General features: G+C 34.3%; 4 protein-coding genes and 1 pseudogene across 5 annotated transcripts; 3 read left to right on the forward strand and 2 right to left on the reverse strand.

Moving 5' to 3' along the window:
• LOC125601362 (probable cyclin-dependent serine/threonine-protein kinase DDB_G0292550) lies at positions 1 to 7,753 on the forward strand. 2 transcript variants are annotated; one of them, XR_007334215.1, is made up of 10 exons: positions 1 to 2,327; positions 2,485 to 2,682; positions 3,039 to 3,115; positions 3,436 to 4,770; positions 4,867 to 5,130; positions 5,227 to 5,490; positions 5,587 to 5,850; positions 5,947 to 6,417; positions 6,583 to 6,669; positions 6,773 to 7,753. XR_007334215.1 is itself a non-coding variant. In XM_048773573.1 (8 exons), exons 1-8 carry the CDS (start codon positions 2,207 to 2,209, stop codon positions 6,217 to 6,219), a joined length of 2,796 nt encoding a protein of 931 aa, XP_048629530.1. In that variant the 5' UTR covers positions 1 to 2,206; the 3' UTR covers positions 6,220 to 7,753. The 2 variants fall into 2 exon arrangements, 1 of the variants encoding a protein (XP_048629530.1); XM_048773573.1 differs by having other exon boundaries at positions 5,947 to 7,753.
• Positions 7,754 to 7,979: 226 nt separating this feature from the next.
• Positions 7,980 to 9,752, reverse strand: LOC125601364 (BAG family molecular chaperone regulator 2-like). The gene is made up of 4 exons (XM_048773575.1): positions 9,328 to 9,752; positions 8,943 to 9,199; positions 8,712 to 8,858; positions 7,980 to 8,502 (listed from the first exon to the last, which is right to left on the reverse strand). Exons 1-4 carry the CDS (start codon positions 9,554 to 9,556, stop codon positions 8,194 to 8,196), a joined length of 942 nt encoding a protein of 313 aa, XP_048629532.1. The 5' UTR covers positions 9,557 to 9,752; the 3' UTR covers positions 7,980 to 8,193.
• Positions 9,753 to 11,054: 1,302 nt separating this feature from the next.
• Positions 11,055 to 15,159, forward strand: LOC125601363 (probable transcriptional regulator SLK2). Its single transcript, XM_048773574.1, has 9 exons — positions 11,055 to 11,292; positions 11,604 to 12,460; positions 12,536 to 12,667; positions 13,114 to 13,162; positions 13,252 to 13,535; positions 13,602 to 13,702; positions 13,831 to 13,924; positions 14,005 to 14,074; positions 14,152 to 15,159. Exons 2-9 carry the CDS (start codon positions 11,633 to 11,635, stop codon positions 14,868 to 14,870), a joined length of 2,277 nt encoding a protein of 758 aa, XP_048629531.1. The 5' UTR covers positions 11,055 to 11,292; positions 11,604 to 11,632; the 3' UTR covers positions 14,871 to 15,159.
• A 797-nt stretch (positions 15,160 to 15,956) lies between these two features.
• Positions 15,957 to 18,359, forward strand: LOC125601365 (annotated as a pseudogene).
• Positions 18,360 to 20,856: 2,497 nt separating this feature from the next.
• On the reverse strand, positions 20,857 to 21,997 carry LOC125601366 (heat stress transcription factor B-2a-like). The gene is made up of 2 exons (XM_048773576.1): positions 21,674 to 21,997; positions 20,857 to 21,573 (listed from the first exon to the last, which is right to left on the reverse strand). The coding sequence occupies exons 1-2, from the start codon at positions 21,917 to 21,919 to the stop codon at positions 21,028 to 21,030; spliced, it is 792 nt and encodes a 263-aa protein (XP_048629533.1). The 5' UTR covers positions 21,920 to 21,997; the 3' UTR covers positions 20,857 to 21,027.
• Between the last annotated feature and the right edge of the window lie 1,136 nt (positions 21,998 to 23,133).

Consider the following 23,133-nt stretch of genomic DNA (forward strand, 5'->3'; position numbering starts at 1 on the left):
AAAACAAGGTCTTACATGTTTGCAGGGAAAGTATGTGTTCTTTCTTCCTCATATTACTTTTTCATTCTTGTTTGGGGGATTGCAGGACTTCAAATATTTCATTATGTACACTTTGAATAATATATAACTCAGTAACCAGGCATATCAAGCAGATATATAATATAGTTACCTATATATACAATTACCCAACATAAGTTATAATCTAAATAATTTTCTTCTCAAAATGTAGTTTATTCGAATCTATCGACTGGTTTGAAACAAAAATATTATTTATTTTTATTATGTAACAATTTTGATAAATACCTTTGTTCAGCAAAGAATAAAAAATTCTTACAAAAACTCGTCCAACTCAAATACGCATACAGGTATGTACATATAATATATTCACCCATGCATGTATTTCTCATATTTTAATTGTTTAATTTGTAGATACATCATTTGGGGAGATTACAGTAATGACAGCAAATGATTCCTCTGAAGCAGTATATCCAGGCTTAGAGGTCAATGCAGCAACATTGATATTGTAATCAACGATTATGATATCCCTGGTTTGAATGGTTTGCAACTTAAAAAGAAGATTAAAGAAGAATTTGGAAATCTACCTGTTATTGGTAAGGGTTTTCCATCCCACTTATCGAACGTTAATTATTATTTTTTCATATCAACAAGTTATTATATATATAATGATATTTTTTTAAGAAAATAGCTGATAATTAGAAATATAACTTTTTACTGTCCTCATTGCTTAGTTTTTAACCTTTTACTGATTTTCTTTGCACGGACTAACATGTTTGGTTATAGACTCTGTTTCTTTTCAACCCATTTTTAATCAATTTACGGAAACACACAAAAATAACGTCTATTTAAAATTAGTCATATAGACATCCCTATAATAATAATAAAAGAAGCATTGCGCGATGACAACCAGAGCTTGACAAATTATCCGTAAATTTGAAGCAAAAAGCAAAATGTGATATTCGTAAAAAATGAAACAAATCACAAATATTATTTTCTGAAAAGGTGGATATCCGATCCGATTTATATATTTATAGATATGTAATGTAATTGTATATACAAACTACTATTATATATATATACATATTTTATGATATAATTTGATTAGTTTTTATTTTAAATTGTTTTTTCAAATTTCTTTTGTAAATTGCATATCTAATTTAATTTTATATTGAGTCAAATGTTAACATATGAGTTTTCTTATTAGGCTTGTTAATATTGAATTTTGCTCACAATTTATGTTAAAAATGTTAATATGACATTATTATTTTATTTAATTGATATTTTTAAATTTTTTATTTAATTTTAATGTTATATATTATTTTTTATTTTTTATTTTAAAATATATATAATTAACGGATTGAATCGTATAATCCGCAACTATTTAAAAAAACTCCGGATATCAAGAATTTTTGGATCAAAACGAATCACAAATGTAAATATTCATTTGGGACGGATCGAATCATGAATAATGCAAATTTTTCGGATATCCACCCCTTATCCAGGCCTAATGACAAGGCAACAAGATAACCATTGCTTGTAATTATTTTAGGTGATTAATATAATTGTATGTCCCTCAATAGAAAGAGATGATATGATGTTGACAAAGAAACAAAAGAAATTTTACTTGTGACTATTTTTGAGATATATTATTAAATTTCATTGCTCAAAATTACCTGTATTTTTTGATAAATATTTTCCAAATCTTTGCTCAATAAAAAATAATATAAATATAAAGATATATATATATATATATATTAAAAATCTAAAATGAGAAGTATTCATTTCCTATTTAAAAGGGATCTGTTTTTAGAAAATATATAGGGACTACTATAAAATGAGAAAATAAATCAAAATCTTCTTTATATGTATATATGTAACACTTAATGACAGCTAAGGTAAACCAATACTATCCTTTTAAATATGACATATATATATAATATATATAAACATAACAATGCAATAAGAAAATCTTGCAAAGAAAAACTAATTATCAAAGATCACAGGTCAGTGTTGATAAGAAGAAGAAAACAACACTATAAGCCACTAATTGATATGCAATATCTTAAACATCGTCGTTGATTTATTTGTTCTTAAATTGTTTTTCTTATAGTCTCAGTTGATGATGCTAACAAGCTCCTTTCCGACTTTTGTCTGTGTTTGATTGATTTCTACAGTGATTTCAGCAAACATGAAAAATGAAATTGAGCAAGAAAGTTTATCCTGTGGAGCACCGTGCTTCGTAAGAAAACCGATCAAACCAAACGATCCCAACAACATGTGGAAGCATGCTCTAGACCGCAGAATTAACGGTAAATTCATATCAATCAATGACGCATATGATAGGAACAATAATAACAATCTCATTGTTACTCCTTCCTGTAGTCTTCTTACTATATGATTCAAGATATGTTTTGTTATCTATCTATATATTACATGTGATGTAACTTACATGTGAAAACTATACAGATGGTTCAATCCAGGACGATACAGATGGTTCAATCCAGGACGATACAGATGGTTCAGAGAAAATCCAGGAGAAAACTTCAAGTAGTGATCCATGTGATGGAGATTCTTCATCAAAGAAGACTAAAAGGGTTACGATCAAATGGACGTCAGCCCTTGAAAATGAATTTTTCATGGCCATTGAACACATTGGCCTTCATAGTAAGTACTTAAAGTTTTAAGCTTATATTTACACGTTAGATTTGTTTTCATTATTAGTTGTGTTCACTGAATCTACTATCGTATGGAAATAATAATAGTTTTATGTATTGATAAACTACATTTCAGATAGTGAATAATGACCACAAATTTTCACTTACACAGTTATATTTTTAATTTATTTTATTAGTTTATAAAGATAATAATAATAAGATTGTTGCCCGTAAAGTTAAAATGAAATTTATATCGTTATACTCAACTGTAAACAAAACTCTCGTTTTCTAATTGCATTTCAAAGTATCTGGAGGTTTATGTACTAATGTTCTATCTTTTGCTTCGTGTTTGATATAATTTTGAAGAGGCCACGCCTAAGAGGATTTTAAAATTCATGGACCAGAAATCCCTGACGAGAGCACACATAGCCAGCAAACTACAGGTTCGATCATCTATCAAACTGCTTTTAGAACCATATGCCATTTAATCGTAGTTCACAGCACAACAAATCAAAATGCTAATATTGCTGAATCAAATATCATACATAAAGAAGTAGATATAGCGGGGTTAACTTTGTTTAACGTATATTCAAGGTATAACAAACCCTAATATGCTTCATTTTTACTACTGTCCCCGACTCTGAATAGTATACACCATCACAATACATCAATAGTAGATTCAATGGACGCTGTCTGATGATATAACTAGATTTTTGTAATCAAATCTTAATTTTATAATACTGCAACTGTTGACACTACACAGAAGTACCGACGAAACTTGAAAAGAGATGAAGATCAAAGAATGAAGGACAGAATAGCTATGCACTCAACATTTTCATCAGCAGATGGCTACATCAACCCACAACACTCTTACAACTACAACACAAGGCTAGGCAACAACAATCTTTTCAATGTCCAACCTGGCTATGGTCTCGGTCAAACTAGCTTCATGGGGAACAACAATGCTGGTTTACATGACTCTCTCAACTGTATGAACCGTAGACCCACCTATGATTTGAGCCAAACCGGATCCAAGTTGCTTCCCATGAGAGGCAATCTTGGGTTTCAAAACGGTATGCTGCCTGTAAAAGAGGAATGGAGAAGCATTCCCGGAACATCTCAAGCTCCTAGGTTTGGACAATATGGTACAACAAGCAATGCTTTGGGTATGAACTATAATCCTACTACTGGTACTATGGGCAGTAATAATTACGTTGGGATCAGAGGAGATGAAAATGGAGATTTGGTTGGACTTGGTGGATTAAGAGTTAATGGTAATGGTAATGGCTCTTTCAGTGGAGCAAGGGTTCATGGTACTGGTAGTGGCTCTCTTCAAGGAATGAGCGTTTATGGTAATGGTCATGGGTCGTCTCTTGGTGGAAGAGGAGTTCATGGTACTGGTAATGGCTCTCTTGAACGAATGAGAGTTCCTGGTAATGGTCATGGTACTGGTAATGGCTCTCTAGGTGGAATAAGAGTTCATGGTACTGGTAATGGCTCTCTTGAAAGAATAAGAGTTCCTGGTAATGGTCATGTTACTGGTAATGGTCATGGTACTGGTAATGGCTCTCTTGGTGGAATAAGAATCCATGGTAATAATAATGGAATAAGAATTCATGATACTAGTAATGGCTATGGCTCTTTTGGTGGAGTAAAAGTTCATGGTACTGGTAATAGTAATTTCTCTCCTGATGGAATCATAGTTCATGGTAATAGTAACAGTAATGACTCTCTTGGTGGAATAAGAGTTCATGGTACTGACTCTGTTGGTGGGATAAGAGTTCATGGTACTGATGCTGGCTCTGTAGTTGGAGGAAATGTTCATGGTACTAGTAATGGTAATGGTTCTCTTGGTGTAAATTTTGGCATGAACTGTAACTTCAATAACAACAACATGAGTAACCATGGAAGTTCAACTCCAATGTTTCCTTCTGAATTGTCATCGTTCTTTGGTAATAAGGATCAGTCACAAAACAACTTGATTGCTCAAACTGGTGGTGTGATCCCTGCACTAGAGAAACCCAAAATGTTTAGTGATCACCATGACATCAACGAGGTTTTTTCTGATACAAATAACTCTCAGTTTCATCAGAATCAGGTAGAATGATTAATAACTGATGTCATTTTAGCTTTCCTTTTACTTATCTGAAGGTAATGTTTTGATTCATATATATCTGTTCATGATTTTGAGCAGCATCAAGGTAACCTGGCTGGTGTAAATGTTGGCATGAACTGGAACTTCAATAACAACAACATGAGTAACTATGGAAGTTCAACTCCAACGTTTCCTTCTGCATTGTCATCGTCCTTGGGTAATAAGGATCAGTCACAAAACAACTTGATTGCTCAAACTGGTGGTGTGATCCCTGCACTAGAGAAACCCAAAATGTTTAGTGATCACCATGACATCAACGAGGTTTTTTCTGATACAAATAACTCTCAGTTTCATCAGAATCAGGTAGAATGATTAATAACTGATGTCATTTTAGCTTTCCTTTTACTTATCTGAAGGTAATGTTTTGATTCATATATATCTGTTCATGATTTTGAGCAGCATCAAGGTAACCTGGCTGGTGTAAATGTTGGCATGAACTGGAACTTCAATAACAACAACATGAGTAACTATGGAAGTTCAACTCCAACGTTTCCTTCTGCATTGTCATCGTCCTTGGGTAATAAGGATCAGTCACAAAACAACTTGATTGCTCAAACTGGTGGTGTGATCCCTGCACTAGAGAAACCCAAAATGTTTAGTGATCACCATGACATCAACGAGGTTTTTTCTGATACAAATAACTCTCAGTTTCATCAGAATCAGGTAGAATGATTAATAACTGATGTCATTTTAGCTTTCCTTTTACTTATCTGAAGGCAATGTTTTGATTCATATATATCTGTTCATGATTTTGAGCAGCATCAAGGTAACCTGGCTGGTGTAAATGTTGGCATGAACTGGAACTTCAATAACAACGACATGAGTAACCATGGAAGTTCAACTCCAACGGTTCCTTCTGCATTGTCATCGTTCTTTGGTAATAAGGATCAGTCACAAAACAACTTGATTTCTCAAACTGGTGGTGTGATCCCTGCACTAGAGAAACCCAAAATGTTTAGTGATCACCATGACATCAACGAGGTTTTTTCTGATACAAATAACTCTCAGTTTCATCAGAATCAGGTAGAATGATTAATAACTGATGTCATTTTAGCTTTCCTTTTACTTATCTGAAGGCAATGTTTTGATTCATATATATATGTTCATGATTTTGAGCAGCATCAAGGTAACCTGGCTGCTGTAAATGTTGGCATGAACTGGAACTCCAATAACAACAACATGAGTAACCATGGAAGTTCAACTCCAATGTTTTCTTCTGCATTGTCATCGTTCTTTGGTAATAAGGATCAGTCACAAAACAACTTGGTTTCTCAAACTGGTGGTGTGATCCCTGCACTAGAGAAACCAAAAATATTTAGTGATCACCATGACATCAACGAGGTTTTTTCTGATACAAATAACTCTCAGTTTCATCAGAATCAGGTAGAATGATTAATAACTGATCATATGATTTTAGCTTTCCTTTTACTTATCTTAAGGCAATGTTTTGATTCATATATATATATATATATATATATATATATATATGTGCATGATTTTGAGCAGCATCAAGGTAACCTGACTGGTGTAAATGTTGAGGCGCCTACTGCTTATCCTCTTGAAGACATTAGCAGTTGGAGTTTCAATGACGTAAGTCATATTTATGTTACTCTCTTTTTTTGTTTATATTTTATTTACTTTTTATCTTTTTCTTATTTTTTACCTTAACTTTATTTACCTTTCGGTTGTGTGTATGTGCATCTATATGATTGAACATTTACTAACCATATAGAACAATGAATTATTTGTTTTAAGGGTACCAATAATGAAGAGATGTTGGACACTCTCGTTGCTAATCTGGAGATGTATTTGCCTACTCAGGACATGAACATTACAAATCAAGTAAACCTGGTTTATATCACTACGAGATCCTTTTGTGTATGTGTGTCTATTATGGATTGAACGTTTCTTAACAATATACACACAATGAATGATTTGATTGAAGGGTAATAATCATGAAGAAATGTTTAACTCTCTTGCTGCTAATCCGGAGATGCACTTTCCTACTCAGGACATGAACATTACAAATCAGGCAAGTCTTGTTTCTATTGCTGAAAGATTCTTTTTGACCTTAGATTGCTTTCATGTAAAAAGACGTGACAAATCATTGATATTTGAAAACTGATTGCATAGGAACATGGTAGTTTTGACCTAATTATTTTGATAGTCTTACTCGAACTTTACACTCTGCAAGAAAAACACGTTATATTTGTGAAAATATTGTGACGAAATGTATTTTTCCAGTTTTCCATTTATACACGTCTTTATCTATTATATTATATTAAATTTACGAAATGTTATATTTGAATTACAGTACACCCAACTTCTTATATCAAATTTATTTACTGTTGTGTGTTTGTATATTTTATAGGATTGTGACGATGAAGACTTCATGGACTATTTGATCGATCCTGACATGAATTGAAAAAGCTCTTTCAGTTTCGCTGACTTGAAAATTTACATTAAGCATTTATAAACAAGTTCGGCCTGGTGCTTTCAATGCTGGGACTATTTGGTTATTTATTTTATTCAAAACTGGGACTATTTGGTTATTTATTTTATATGTTTAATTGGTTGTATTGAAGAACTATGAATATTTCATATATAACTTTCCTATAAAAATATTTGTTTTTATGAAGCTTAGTGCTAAACAAGTCTTCCATATTTTTTTCTCAACAATATACATTATGCGTTTTGAACTCGGGCCGGGTAATGAAACATCTTTAATTACATCAACGATGCTACCAGCTAAAAGCTAGACTACATATCATGACCAAGTCTTAGAGTTATTTAGAGATAGACTTGGGTTATATATTAACTGAAATATGATTGATTACTAGTAAATAAAATTTCTGTTATATTGCAATGTATTATAGTTTATTATAACGACTGTTTGGAAGTTTATGGTTTGTTTCAACGGTTTGTCCCTATCTATTTAACATAGATTGTCTTGTCATGGACCGTTTCGCATTTGAACTGTCGCTGTTACAAGTTACAACACCACCACATTTACTACTTAGTGTGGCAACTCATAAACATATAGTTCAACACTTGCTTGAATTGTTTTGAGATTCTCAAAAAAAGTTATGAGTTGAGGAACTACATGAATATATCTATTGTAGATTTGTTATTTAAAGAAGAAAATTAGAACATTCTCACGCGACGCGATTAACTTAGGTCTCATTATTGGTTGAAGCTATCCTTAAGGCTATAAGCCTACGACACACGACACAATTAAACCTAAATGTTCAACCACAAAAACATGCACAATTAGAAAGAACAAAAACCCACATATATTACAAAATCTGAAAATATATAATATCTAATATTATCGTGTAAGGCACAGTATATGTATACATACATATACTAATCAAATAATACCCATTTGAATTTTGGATGAAGCGGTTTAACCGTTTTAGCCTCGGCCGCATAGGTGGCATTGGAATCAAACGTTTCCCATCTCGTCGTTATGATAACCGGAGGACCTGGCGATAAGGCCGTGCATTTTCTCGACGTTTCCTCCTCAACTGTCACCACATCTCGTTCCTTGTGTTGTGGTTGTATTTGCGGTTTTAGCTGCGGTTGTGTTTGAGGTTTCAGTTGCGTTTGTGGTTGCATTGAGTTCTTGATCTTCAATGCGTCCAGTGCCTTAACGTACTTCTGTAATCTTTCCTCCTTACATAACATTTATTCGAATCAAGAAAAGGAAAATTGATTATCAGCTGCACAAATAATACTTCACCACATAGTCACACATTTTAGACAAACGTAATATATTAAAAATATAAAACTATATAAATCATATAATAATATCTTGTTATAAATACCAATTTTTCTTTAAACCAAGAAGCTCTATGCTTAGATCCATAGTAATTAACAAGTACCTGCATCTTCTTCTTCAGTTTAATATCTCCATCGACTAGAATCGCATCGAGCTTCACCAACTGATTCATCAACATCTCTAGCAGATTCTCCAGATTCTTCTCTTCAACTTTCACTCCTTTACCAATCACTGCATCAAACGCCGACAGCTAAAATCCAAAAAATAAAATTCAATTTCAATTTACGAGATATTAATTAATTAGTATTGCGGGAAATTTGAAATTCAGTTATACTTTCCCGGCGAGTCTATCGGCTTGGAAGCTAATGTCGGATATTGATTTATTGGCTTTCTCTTTAGCGACCAGTTTCCTCATCTCAAGGAAACGTTTCTCCTGAGAAATTGGATCTTCTTTGAGAACCAGTCTCGAACCATCTTTGACACCACAAAGATCAAGAAAGATTTTTGAATCTCTTTCTTTGTCTTTGTATAGAATCTTCATGTCTTCATGATGAACTCCTGTCTTAAAAGACAATCTCTTCTTTAATTCCCCTGTTAAAAATTCAACAACAAATCAAATAAAAAAACAAGAATATTAATGATAATAATAAGGGCCCCTAATAATAATGATAATTTGGAAAAAAATAATGATAATTTGGAAAAAGTTTTTGTTTTATTACCGAAAGTAGATTGAGAGTTGATACTGATCTCGTGATGGACCGACCCGTATTTGACCCGAACACGGATGACATGTGGTACGTTGGAGCTATCATCTGTTCGTCTCTGTACAACCATTCCACCAGGTCGGAGCTCCCATTCACCGTCGCCGGCGGCGGTTGTTCCAATTGTCATTTTCATCATTTTTGTGTGTTTCTGATCGGAAATTCCAAAGTCTAAAGACTTTTTCATAAACAAAAAAAAATACTAAAGAGAGAGAGAGGGAAGAAAGAGAAGAGTGAAATGATGAGATGAACACGATCAAGAAGAAGAAAGAAGAATATTAAAGAAGAAGTAAAAAAATGTAAAAAAAAAAAATATTTGTTTTGGTCAAATAAGTAAGGAACTATCTGAACAAAACGGAAGCAAATATACTTTATGTTTTAATAATTTAATTTTATATGCTTCTGGACAGGAACTCATGGAGGAAAAGATGTAAAAATCACAAAAGCATTAAAAAATTGTACAAAAACAAAAAGTGAATAATGTGATTGTTGGTGGTTATGTCTCATTATCAGTCATCACAGAAACATACATAAATGAATATATTGATGACACATACAATATATGTTGCAACCCCACATATTTATTTACTGAATAACAAGTATAACGAAACTAATGTCCCCAACACGTATATTTATTTTTCATCTCTGATAAGTCGTGTTCAACATTTTTGAAGTACAGGTAATCTATTGAAGAAACTGAAACAGTAACTTCTATTACACGTCATCGCTCAGCTCCGACAAACTCTGTAACCTTTAACGTCTATCTTGCAGATCCACATTGTCTCAAACTTTCGTCGGTGACGGTGCGTTGTGTCCTCTCGCCAAGGTCCATGGCAGAACAAACACACACGCGAGCTTTTCTTTGATCTCTCCTAGACAAGACACTGTTGTAGAATAGATACTTGGGTTAAGAGTTAATTTTTGAGGACACCCTCATTGAGAGTTACCTCAATATGTTTCTAGACAATAAACAAATTAAAAAAATTACAACAAAAAAAAAAGAAATAGAAAGTAGAAAAGTGGGATTGATATCTCATTTTAGATATTCAAAAAACAATTTGAAAAACTTATTACACATGTCAATTTATAATTGAGTTAGCTTTTCTTTTTTGTTTAGAAATTAACCATAATATTAACTTGTTAAAAATATTAATATTATATATGATTAAATACTCCCAAAATTTAACCAAATTGATACTCCTAGTGCTCATGCCCTGACCTTGTGCAAGAACATGTCTCTTTTTAACTGTTGGAGTTGTTACCAGTTCCCCGTGGCTGATGATGGGCCTAAAGTAAAGATTAGGTTATTGATAAATGGGTTTCATGGGCTAAGCTCATTAAAGAAACTGTAAAAGGCCAGGGCTTCATTTAATATAATATTTTTAAATCGTTGCGTCTATAAAAATTTGAAAGCAAAAATAAAGTGGATATTTGTCGTAGCCCACTCATTTACAGCTGCAATCATTGGCATTCGGCATAGTAACCTACCATACATGCATCGTAGAAGATCAAACCCCTTAATCCAACGGTCCAGAACAAAACTACCTTTATAGATCACGCGGTCATAATCCACCACGCGATCATAAGATCCAAAGGCTACCAATCCATCAAGCGATACTTGTTACCACACACTCTACACGTGTCAGTATCATCCAACAGGTAATAAAAAAGTACATGTGACGGTCACCGGCTCGTCCGGTCAAGTTTGGACTCTCTGCGATTCTGTATATAACCTGAAGAGCCTGTCTCCAGCTTTTCTTTTCCTCTCCCTCTTACAAAATCTCCAGCTTGAAAATATCTGTTTCTCGATTCGGTTTCGATTTTAAGGTTTTTTGAATCTTCTTCTCTCTAGTCTGTGTAGTGATTTGACTTTGGTCTTATGCTCTGAATCGAAAGGCTTCCAACTTCACAGTCCTCGTCTTGGTATGTTTCGTTTCTTCTCTGCTTCCTCTAAGGTTTGGTTTTTGTGTTCTGTAATGAAGTTTTTTTAAAAATTAGGGGTTTTTAATTTCAGTTTGAGGTTATTGCGACAAGTTATTGTTAGATTATGTTTCTCTATGTGTGCCTTAAAATTAGGGTTTTGATTTTAGTTTCTGTGTTTGGATTTGGATTTGGATTTTAAGGGTTTTTATTACAGAGTTTGAGTTTAATGTCTGGTTCTTTCTCTTGTCGGAACACAAGATTCGATTTTTTTTTTTGTTAATGTTCTTGATTAAAAATGCGATCTTTTGTAGATATATACATTAAAGGTGGGACCTTTGTGATGGCTGGTGGTGGATTGACTCCATCGTCTTCAGCCTCAGGGATCTTCTTTCAAGGAGGAGGAGACGACGAATCACAAGGCGGAGGCGGAGGAGGCTTCATGAACTCTCACTTCACTTCCTCTTACGGCAACTCATCTAACCCTGGATGTGGTGGTGGACCCGGCTACCACAATCCCGCTATGATGAGCGTCTCAACCCCTGGAGCTAGCTCCATGTTGACAGACGCCAACTCAGGAGGAGGAGGAGGGATCTCTGGTGGCGGTCCGCATCTGCAGCGCAGCGCCAGCATCAATAACGAGTCTTACATGCGTTTACCCGCGTCGCCGTTGTCATTCTCCTCTTCCTCGGTCGCCGACGGGTCCACCGTCGTGCAGCGGCCGCCCCCTCCTCACCACGATCCCAGAGGTGGCTCCAGCGCCACGTCGATCCCCACGTCCCGCCGCGCGTCCGAGACGTTCTTTCAGGACCCGGGGCAAGCGAGGAAGAAGCCTCGGGTGGATTCGAAGCAGGACGACGCTCTCCAGCAGCAGATTCTGCGCCAGTGGCTTCAGAGGCAGGAGCTGCTGCATCAGCAGCAGCAAGGGCAGAACCCGCAGCTGCAGCTTTTGCTTCAGCAGCAGAAGATGAGGCAGCAGCAGCAGTATCTCCAGTCCTTGCCGCCGCTGCAGCGGATTCAACTCCAGCAGCAGCAACAGGTTCAGCAGCAACAGCAACAGTTACAACAGCAGCAGATGCAGCAACAACAAGGTGCGCCACGGGGTTATGAGAACAGCGTCTGCGCTCGGAGATTGATGCAGTATCTGTATCATCAGCGGCAAAGGCCTTCTGTAAGTTTGCTTGTCTATGTGTATACTTGTGAATAAGCTCTTTTGACTGATACCACTTGGTGGTGGTTTTTGTAGGAGGGGAGTATTGGTTATTGGAGGAAGTTTGTGAACGAGTACTTCTCACCTCGTGCTAAGAAGAGATGGTGTCTCTCTCATTATGACAACGTGGGACATAACACACTTGGTGTTTCTCCTCAGGCTGCAACGGTTTGTCTTCTTCCCACCTCTCTCTCTTCTTTTTATGATTTGTGCTTGTTTATACCACTTGTACATGATCATGGTTCTAAATCATTCTAAAGCAGTTTAAATCGATCTAAATTAGTATAAATCCGTTAAATTAAGTAATAATGTTGGTATAAATTCACAATTTTGTCTATTTTGTTTTGTATATGTACATATGATTTATATGACTCATATCAGTTTAAATCATTATAAATCGGTTTAAACCGTTCTAAAGCAGTTTAAATGGATCTAAATTAGTATATATCTGTTAAACTAAGTTAAAATGTCAGTAAATCCTCAAATATGTCTATTTTTGTCTTGTTTTGTATATCTAATTCTGATAATTCATCAGAATAATATATACATAAAAATAAATAAATAATTTTCTTGAACATTGTACCTGATAATAGTATTTTTTCGCTATTTTGCAGGATGAGTGGCAGTGTGATCTTTGTGGTTCTAAATCAGGAAGAGGATTTGGTAAGTTTCCAGAGTTAGCAACCAACATTGTATATAAAACATCTTCTTCTCTTAATAAGTTTTTTATTTTCTCTTATGGATTCTTGCAGAAGCAACTTTTGATGTGTTGCCAAGGCTTAACGAGATCAAGTTCGCAAGCGGTGTCATTGACGAGCTTCTCTACCTAAGCGTCCCGTCTGAACGGAGGTTCCCTTCTGGAATCATGGTGTTGGAATACGCAAAGGCGGTTCAGGAGAGTGTGTATGAACACATCCGTGTGGTCCGTGAAGGCCATCTTAGAATCATATTCTCCCAAGAGCTTAAGATTCTCTCGTGGGAGTTTTGTACTCGTCGACATGAAGAGCTGCTTCCTCGTCGCCTTGTAGCCCCACAGGTAAATATTTGGAACTCTTGGCTTATAACAAGGCTCGTCCTGAGATATGTGTTGTCTTCTTTTCAGGTGAACCAGTTGCTTCAGGTTGCTGAGAAGTGTCAGAGCACAATTGATCAGAGTGGACCAGATGGGATCCATCAGCAGGATCTGCAAGCAAATAGCAACATGTGAGTCAATGAATCTAATGAATCTAGACAACTTTTACCTTATTCCTCTTTGTTTCTTTTAATCAAATCCAATTTCATTATTTGTTGCATCTTCTACAAGATAATGAAAATGTTTATTTGCTCTCCAGGGTCATGGCTGCTGGACGTCAGCTAGCTAAAAGCTTGGAGTCACATTCACTCAATGACTTAGGCTTCTCCAAACGATATGTTCGGTGTTTACAGGTATCTATCTGTCTGTTTACTTTCTATTTATAGTAATTTCCTAATTTATATGCATCATCCTCATGGTTTCTTTTAAACAGATCTCTGAGGTTGTAAGCAGCATGAAAGACATGATTGACTTCTGCCGTGACCAAAAAGTTGGTCCAATAGGTAAGTTTTTTATTCATCAATATGCATTTTATGTTTCTCTTTCTTTATGGTTATGTGAAGCTTGTGTACATATGCAGAGGCGTTGAAGAGCTATCCATATAGAATGAGGACAGGGAAGATGCAGATGCAGGAGATGGAGCAAGTAGCTAATGCTGCTCAAGGGCTTCCACCTGATAGGAACAGTCTCAACAAGCTAATGGCCTTGCGCAATAACAACAATATGAACGGTCAGGGATCTGCACAAGCTGCCGCCTTTGCTCTTACCAACTACCAGACCATGCTAATGAAACAGAATCAGGAGCAAACCAACGGCACGCTCCAGCAAGATTCATCAAGAAACATGAGCCCATCCCCTAGCTACCAAGGGGCTGGTTCTTTGTTGGGTGGTGTTTCTTCACATATGTCTCCTCAGAGGCAAATGCCAAGCTCAAGTTATAATAGCTCACCTCATCAGCAATACCAACAACAACAACCTTCGTGTAGTGGCAGTAACCAAGCGCTGGAACAACAGATTCACCAAATATGGCAACAGATGGCTAACAGCAACGGAGGCTCCGGGCAGCAGCAACAACAGCAGCAGTCACTGTCTGGTCAGAACATGGGAAGAAACAGAACAGACTATGTTCCCACAGCGGAGACGCCAAGCACATCCAACAGGTTCAGAGGCATGAAAGGGTTAGACCATGGGCAAAACCAGGAGGATATGGTTTCTTCCAACGCATCACTCAGCTTTGAGAATAACGGGTTCTTTGGCAGTGAGGTTGATGAAAGCATGGGGTATCCTTGGAAGGCATGAGGAGAGTTGGTAGTTTAGTCTTTATAAATGTTTGTCTTTTTGTAAAGAACTGAGTACTAAAGACACTAGAGACCATCTTTAGGTATGTGAATCTCATGAGGAGGCTTCATCAGTGTTGAACTTGTTCACCTGGTGGTGTTACTGAACTTTAGAGGAAAGCTTCTGTTTTTATGAGGTTATTGGAAAATGTTGACTAAATTCTGGAAAAGAAGAATGTTGTTCTTCAAGAACTCATCCCCCATTAATCAAATATTGTACTTTTTTATATTAAAAAATGTTTAATTTCTTACTTCTTTTGCCTCAGTTTATTCAAAGCTGAGAATCAAAACACCTCTGCGATTAATTGAGAAAAAAAATAAATATATATCTTAGATTCAAAAAATAAAAAGTAATGTAAAACCTAAAACTATATTGCTGTTCTTTATCAAAAAAAAAAAAAACCATATTGCTGTTTTTGCTTGTACTAAACCTATATCTTAGATCTGCATTGATGTTTTTGCTAGTACTAAACTGACCATATTCTTAAGTCATTGAAAGACAAAAACAAACCTAACTATATATTTGATCCCAAAAAAAACTAATACTATATATAAAAACAAAAACTGATATAAAGATCTAAATTAATATCCGAAATAAATATCTAAAACATAAATAATATTTTAATACTTTTTATGTTTATTTGATAATCTGAATCCGAAATATCATTAACCAAACTCAGAATAAATTTACATCAAACATAGTTATGACAGAGACTAGAATCTGATTAACAGAATCTGATTCAAACATATATAAAATATAAACAGAGTTTACAAGACCGAACCTGAAAAAAATCTTGAGAATTCAAAGCCTGATCAGTAGTACTAGTACTAATGAAAAGCCCAACCCCCTGAGAGAAAACCGAACTTAATTGACCCCGGTTCAAATCGGTTCGGTATAAAACCAAACCCAAAATAAAAACCGATCGGTTTAACTAAAACCCCTATTAGCTTCGCTTCCCCACATTTTCCTGAACTGAAACTTTACACTTTGAGCCAAAAAATTACATCTTTACTACCAATCAGCAGGATCTTGTTTTAGACTCTGGCAATGTCTTTGAGGCGAGCCTTATCCATAAGGTCCACACTTACCTCTCTAAGGAAGCAGCTACCTTCTTACCATATCATCACTCGTGAGAATAACCATGCAGAAGACTCATTCACATCTCAAAGAAGTTACGATAGCTTCCTTCACCACCAGTTGCCTCTGGCCCCTACCTCTGGCGGCTCTGCTTTTGCGTTCTATAGATACATGTCGAGTGCGCACGGTGTTGGTTCGGAGAAGATTGGTGTGGTTTCTGATATAGCTGGAGTTATAACTGACTCCACGTTGCAAGATGGGTCTGCTCAAGCTGCTGCTGTTGCTAATGCAGTTAGTGAAGTTGGGGTTGCAGCGAGTGACTCTTTCTTGCCTATCGCTGCTCTTCAGCATTGCATTGATATGGTTCATTCATTCACAGGCTTTGAGTGGTAATAGATGAAACAAATAAAAGACACCACAAAGTTATCGGTATGTGTGTGTCTCCCCCGTTTACTCCTTTGCAAATTAAAGACCATTTAGGATGATGCATCTAGTTTTATCTTTAGATTTATCTTTTCCATGTGGATATAGTTTCTGTATAGAGATTATAATATGTGAAATAAAATTTGACATACAAAAGGAAAAGCATATCTCAATGCACGTTTACTTATCTCTTTTTATGTCATTTATATCTGGTTTTTTTGGTCTGTCGTATGCTGTATCCATCAGTAGTCTGTTCTATGATCATGCAGCTGATGAGGCCGCGGCTGGAGTCAATCCGAGAGGAAATGCAAAGCAAGGTACGTTTAGATTGTTATCACAGCCATACATCATGCTCTTCCTCCTCCTCACTTTTGCTACTCTGCTAAAGCTATTGCACTGACTACATTCCTCCTTTGTTCAGGGAATGGATCATGTTACAATGGCAGAAGGTCAAAAAAAGATGAAGAATTTGTTTAAAGAGTAAGTAAGCTGCCTTTTTTAAATTTAAAACTAACTGAGATAGCTCAATCCAAACCCGTAAACTTGTTTGTATTTACTAAAACTAGTGTTGTACCAGTTTTTGTTTTGTTTTGTTTGAGCATCATGTGACATTGAGTATATTGATAGATATGTTCACATAACAATACACTCCATTCACTCCAATGAAAGGCATGTTGATCCAGGGACCTCTGTTCATCTGCTTTTTCCTTGCTGTAAGACCTTTCAATCCTTTTAGCTGTGTTGTTTGATATACTCCTTTTTGTCTTACTCAGTTTCTTTTCTTCCTCCAGATTCCAAATATGGCAGAGAAGGTCCCTTCATTCCAAACCGGAGGTGTATTATGGTTTACCGATCTAACAACTCCAGACAGCTTATACATCTTACCTGTTATAACAGCGTTGACGTTCTTGATAACCGTTGAGGTACATACACTTTCTTCTAACTTTTTAACAGTTTTGTCGTCTTCAACATTTGTAAGTAAGCATACGGGATTCGGTTAGTTCGGTTCAACATAAATCTTACTGAATTAACCGGAAATAAAGTACGGTTCGGTTCAACATAAATCTTACTGAATTAACCGGAAATAAAATAGGTTCGGTATTTGGTTAGTTCGGTTTTCGAGAATCATATGGAAATTTTTGGTTTAGTTTTGTTAAAATTTCTTATAAGTCGGTTAGTTTCGATTAGTTCATTTTGAAATTTGGTTAGTTCGCTTAGTTCAGTTCAGGTTTTGGTGTGGTTGGTTATAATATTTTTTTCAAGGAAAACTGATTGCCGAACAGAACCGAAAACCAAACCATTTAAAAAAACAACCTCCGAAGCGAACCAAACTAACCAAAAATTCGGGTTGGGTTGGGTTGGTTAGGTTCAAAATCCCAGCCCTATTTGTAAGACTTACTAACTTCAGATCAAATGTCTCACCTCCCAGTGTAATGCACAAGAAGGCATGGAAGGCAATCCAATGGCAGGCACTGTGAAAAACGTGTGTCGAGGTTTCGCTCTCCTCACAGTCCCCATGACAATGAGTTTTCCTCAGGCTATATTTTGTTACTGGATCACATCAAACCTCTTCTCCCTCACTTATGGACTTGGTAAGTGAATGTTTTTAGCTAAGATTCATGATTGCAGCATAACACTTAACAATGTGGTGATGTGTTATAGTGATTAAGCGTCCTCGAGTGAAGAAGCTGTTAAAGATACCTGAGCTACCTCCACCTCCTCCAGGCCAGCAACCTTCCTTTGACCTGTTTGCAGCTCTCAAGAAAATGAAAGCCATGACACAGGACCGTACACAGAACGAGACACAATCACCTTCGCCAGTAGTAAACCCGAGGTTGTCGTCGTTGAGTCCTGTTAGTAAGAGGCTTAAGGCTTTGGAGAGCCAAGTTAAGGGAAGGAAAAAGAACAGTAGTAAGAAGAGATGATCCAAAATGATGCCGTTTTATTTATTTTTTGTTAGAGGGCTTAAGAAAAAGTAAAAAGAGATAACAAAAGCTTTTGATTCATAAATGTAGAGAATGAGAACAACTTATACTTCGTAGTTTGTCCTCATTTTGATGAAACTAATCTCGAGAGCCAGGTTATAAGTATTGTAGCCATCTATTAGTGACGTCTGTGTAACAATCAACATTTAAGTAATCAAGAACCCAATGTAGGTAATCTACTCGTCATATTACAATCGTTAACATGGTAAATTTTTCTCCCTCTTTCAAAAATTATGTTTTGGAGTTACACATTAAAAGACATTAAAATTTTATTGCAAATGCATTATTCTTTTATTAACTACTAGGTGATTTTCCCGTGCTCATGCACGGGTATAAATATTTTTAAAGTAAATATATTATAATAATTGATTGCTACTTACTTTTAATTTTAAATTATTTATACTTTATATGCATCATTTATATTAATAATATTATGTTACTTTAATTATACATATGATTTTATATATGTTATATCTAATCGATTTTTTTTTTTTTTTCATTCGATTTAGTTATCATTTGGGTAAATTGGATTGCATCTAGAAATTCAAGTGTAATATTTTTATTCCATATATTAAAATTTTGGTTAATTTCTTATTTGCATTTAGGTGGTTGCTGTCTTAGATATGTGAATATATTTTATGAAGATTATGTATAACTTAAGATATATTGTGCTTAGAATGAAATAAAAAAATAAACTAAAGTGTCTGATTCCAAATTACATAAATTAATATAACGCATATATATAAAATTTTCAAAATAACTAAATTGTAGCAGTTGGTTAATATTCTATTTTCATTTTAATATGCTTTTAGTTGTCTTATGATTTATATTTATAAAATAAATTACTATTCTTATAAAATTATATATTCTTATTGTAGTTAAATCTATGATTTTAGATATAAGTTGCATTAATCGAATCACTCATGTTGTGAGTATATTGAGTTACATATATTCTTTCAAATTCAAAATGAAGTATAATTTTTTTTATTATAATTAAGTCAAATGTTCATGTATTTCCATAATATTTATCAAATTATATGTTGATGTTTGTAAAATATATATTAGAAAATAAAGCGATGATCAATAGGAAGTTACATGCGTAAGTAGCTGATACATTTTTGAAAGCTCATTAGCACATATCAATATATACAATAATTAAAATAGTTTATAAATTCTACATAACTTTATGTCTTTGCTTTATTGAATGGAGACTAAAATTTATTTTAAATAATATTGAAAAATAAGAATTCAGATTTGCTTTGGTATTATGATTATGGTTCTATTAAGTTACAAACATAAAAACATAAAATTAAAAAAAAATTAATATTAAGAAAAAATAACTTTAATAATGATAAAATATAATATATTTACCTCATTAAACTATTTTGTAACTATTTGATCAAACGATGTTTATTTTGAAAATTATTTTTAGTTTTTTGAATATCTCTTAAAAATAAGCAGTAAAAATGTGATTGTATTTAAAAATAATATTATATAATTAAAATATAATTTATCGATATTTTTTGCTGTAATTGAAAGATATTATAGTCAACTAAATATATATAAAATAAATAAAACATTTGAATGTTACTAATTATAAACGATTTTTAGACAATTAAACATATATCAGTTTATGTAACTTAATTATTTTATGTAATCATCTAAGAAAATATATAAATATATAAAATTATTTTTATTATTTTGAATTGTTTTTGCATTGTTTAAAATTATGTTTTAAAAGAAATAATATTTCTTTTTTTCTAATATCAAGATTATCTGTGTAAATTGTTTTTGATGAAATTACATTATATAGAAATTTATAATTTTCATCTAAGAAAATATAGATATACAAAAAATATTTTATTACTTCAAAATTATATTTTATGTTATTTAAAAATAGTTTTTAAATGTAATATTACTACATTGTGAACTTTCCTTTTTTATGAAATCATATTATATATACATATATTTTCGTTTTTTTTAACTTTATAAAAAATTCCTTTTTTATTATATGTGTAATTTTTTGGAAATTTTTTAAAAGGAAACTAAATAAAATAAATAAATAATAGTATTTTAAATATAAATTAATTCATTAAGGGTATCAGTGTAATCAACCATCGTGAGAGTTAACGTGAGAGCGACACATAGGAAACTGACTTCTCAAATAATATTATAGAGATTTCGATAAACAATACTAATTACTTTACATTTTATTAATTTATTATTACTACTACCTAATAAAAATGTAAAAAGTTTTATCTTTTTAAACAACTTCTTTTAGAAAAACATAGATCTGAAAGGAGTACAATTTGTATAGGAACATGTCCTTAAGTTGTGAGAGTTGCAAGTTATACTGGTCTGACTAAATTAATTATCGAATATGGAGAATATACTTGTTCCAAATTCAAATTTCATCAATTTTTAGTTGTTTTGAGAAAAGAAAAAAAATAGTCAAAAAGAAAAAGTACAGAAAAATCTATTGAAAGAAGAAAACAGAAAAGGAGCATTTATAGTTCGAGAAGAAGTCAAGATTGATGAAACTTCTAGAAACCATATGTGACACGTGCTAACTGTCTGAAAGCTGTAATAATCATCTACTTCGCGTACACATCTTACAAACATAATCTGAGCCGTTAATTACAGACTCTCTGATTGGCTAGATTATAGTGCCTCAGCCACGGCGTCTCCTCCGCCGCCGTAGAAACCGTCTGCACATGACCTCCTTCGCTTCTGGTCCGTTTCAGTCCTATCGAAACACCAAACAGCCTCGGGCTCGCTTCTTCCTCAATCTCCATCATCTCGTGACTGCTACTAGCTCCGGCGTAGTTGGACATGAGTCCAAAGATGTTACCGTAGAGAGACTTCATCTGCGCAAGCTCACGGCTAAGCTGGATGTTCTCATTCCGAAGCCTCTCGTTCTCCTCCAACAGCTCGGTAGACAAACCACCGTTTCCGGTCGACGACGACGACGGAGACATGGCCTGTTCTTCACCTGAACTAGACGGAGACACAACCATTTTCGCCGTCTGAGCCGCGACAACTACTTGAGACCGCGGCGGAGAAACAGCTGCTTGAGGGGTTAGTTTCCGACGCTGGATGTCGCGGAGGAGACGTTTCTCTCCTCTCCTGAAAAACTCGTTAGAGAACTCCCACCGGTCCGGTACAACTTTCTTGAATCCCTGCAAAAAAAAATCAAACCAAACCAGGATTAAACCGGGAACCGAAGAACACATCACATATAGTCAAAAAAACGAAACCGAAGATAAATTAAAGACATACGTAAGTGTTGAGCTGGCGGACAAAGCTGGAGAAGTTGTTGTGTTTGAAGTGTTTCGGAAGCAAGTCCTTAGCGAAGTCTGTTTGGTTCCATACGACGAAGGAGGAACCATCTTCGTTCCATGATATAACGCCGTTGGTACAAGGGTCTTCGACGAGGTTAAAAGTTTTGGTGAGAAACGGCGTCGGAGCAGTTCTCTGAGATTCATTGGTAGCCATCGTAGTATAACTGTTATCGCTCGGAGACATAGAGATTGTGAAAACAGAAGTTGTAAGAAAGCAATGATAATTAAAGAAACTAAAAAACAATGTGTGTGTAGAAGTCACGAAAGAAGAAGAATAAATAGTAAAATGAGCAGTTGACAAAAAAAAAAAAAAAAAAAAGTAAAATGAGCAATAGTTAAAGGGGAAGAAAGATCGAGAAGCTGCTTATTGTTTTTAATTAATGCTTCACGAAACTTCTTCTGCATGTGTTTATTCCCATCATTTTCTGTGTGCCAAGTAGTGGTGGACCATTTGCTTTATCCTGTTTTCTTATTTTAAAAACTTAATTGCCAACTGGAATAGAAATGGCACGCGGAGTTTTACGATTTTAAGATTAAGGATTTATCAAAGCATCACCAGACGAAGGTAGAGCTCAAATCGATTTGGGGTTATCGTTACCGTTACAACCGGAACTGATCTAGCCACACTTTTGAAACCTTGTATTTTATACAGCGTCTTGCTTATATCATATTTTAGTGAACCATACCCAAATCGATGTCCTTAAACGATAATAGATAGCTACATAAATGAAACCATAAAACACACACCAAATGCCAGAGCAAAATGAGTAGAGAAGATGTAGATAGAGTAAAGGTAAAAAAATTTAAAGCTTATGTACACTGAGATTAATATATAAACAATAAAAGATTTTAAAGAGAGTCTGCAAGAGATTAAAGAACTACGTACTTATAACAAGAACCGATACCAACCTCCATCTAACAACTCCATACCATCATTACTAATTATAAAGGAGATGATTCAAGAATGGTGCCGTTTCACTGTTTTTGTTATAGGGATAAAGGAAGAAATATAATAAAAGCTATTGATTCATAAGTGTAGAGAATGAGAACAACTTATACTTAATAGTTTGTTCTTGTTTTAATGAAACTAATCTCGAGAGTCATATGTAACTGTAGTCACCTATTAGTGACATCTGTATAGCAATCAAACATCTGAGACAATTAGCTAATTCTTATGCAACCAACTAAAAGCACTATTTATAATGTAAATAAATAATCAAGAATTCATGTAATACATGGTAACTAGGTATTTTATTTGCACATGCGAACATACTTTTCTTACGTATTCTTATTAAGTTATATTTTATTAATTTAAAAACCAGGCGATAATATATGACAAAAAAAATTCACCAATATATGAATACACATATAATTACTATTGTTTTAATTTTTAAAAAT

This window comes from Brassica napus, unplaced genomic scaffold (genome assembly GCF_020379485.1).
Source record: "Brassica napus cultivar Da-Ae unplaced genomic scaffold, Da-Ae ScsIHWf_2536;HRSCAF=3277, whole genome shotgun sequence".
Taxonomy (NCBI): Eukaryota; Viridiplantae; Streptophyta; class Magnoliopsida; order Brassicales; family Brassicaceae; genus Brassica; species Brassica napus.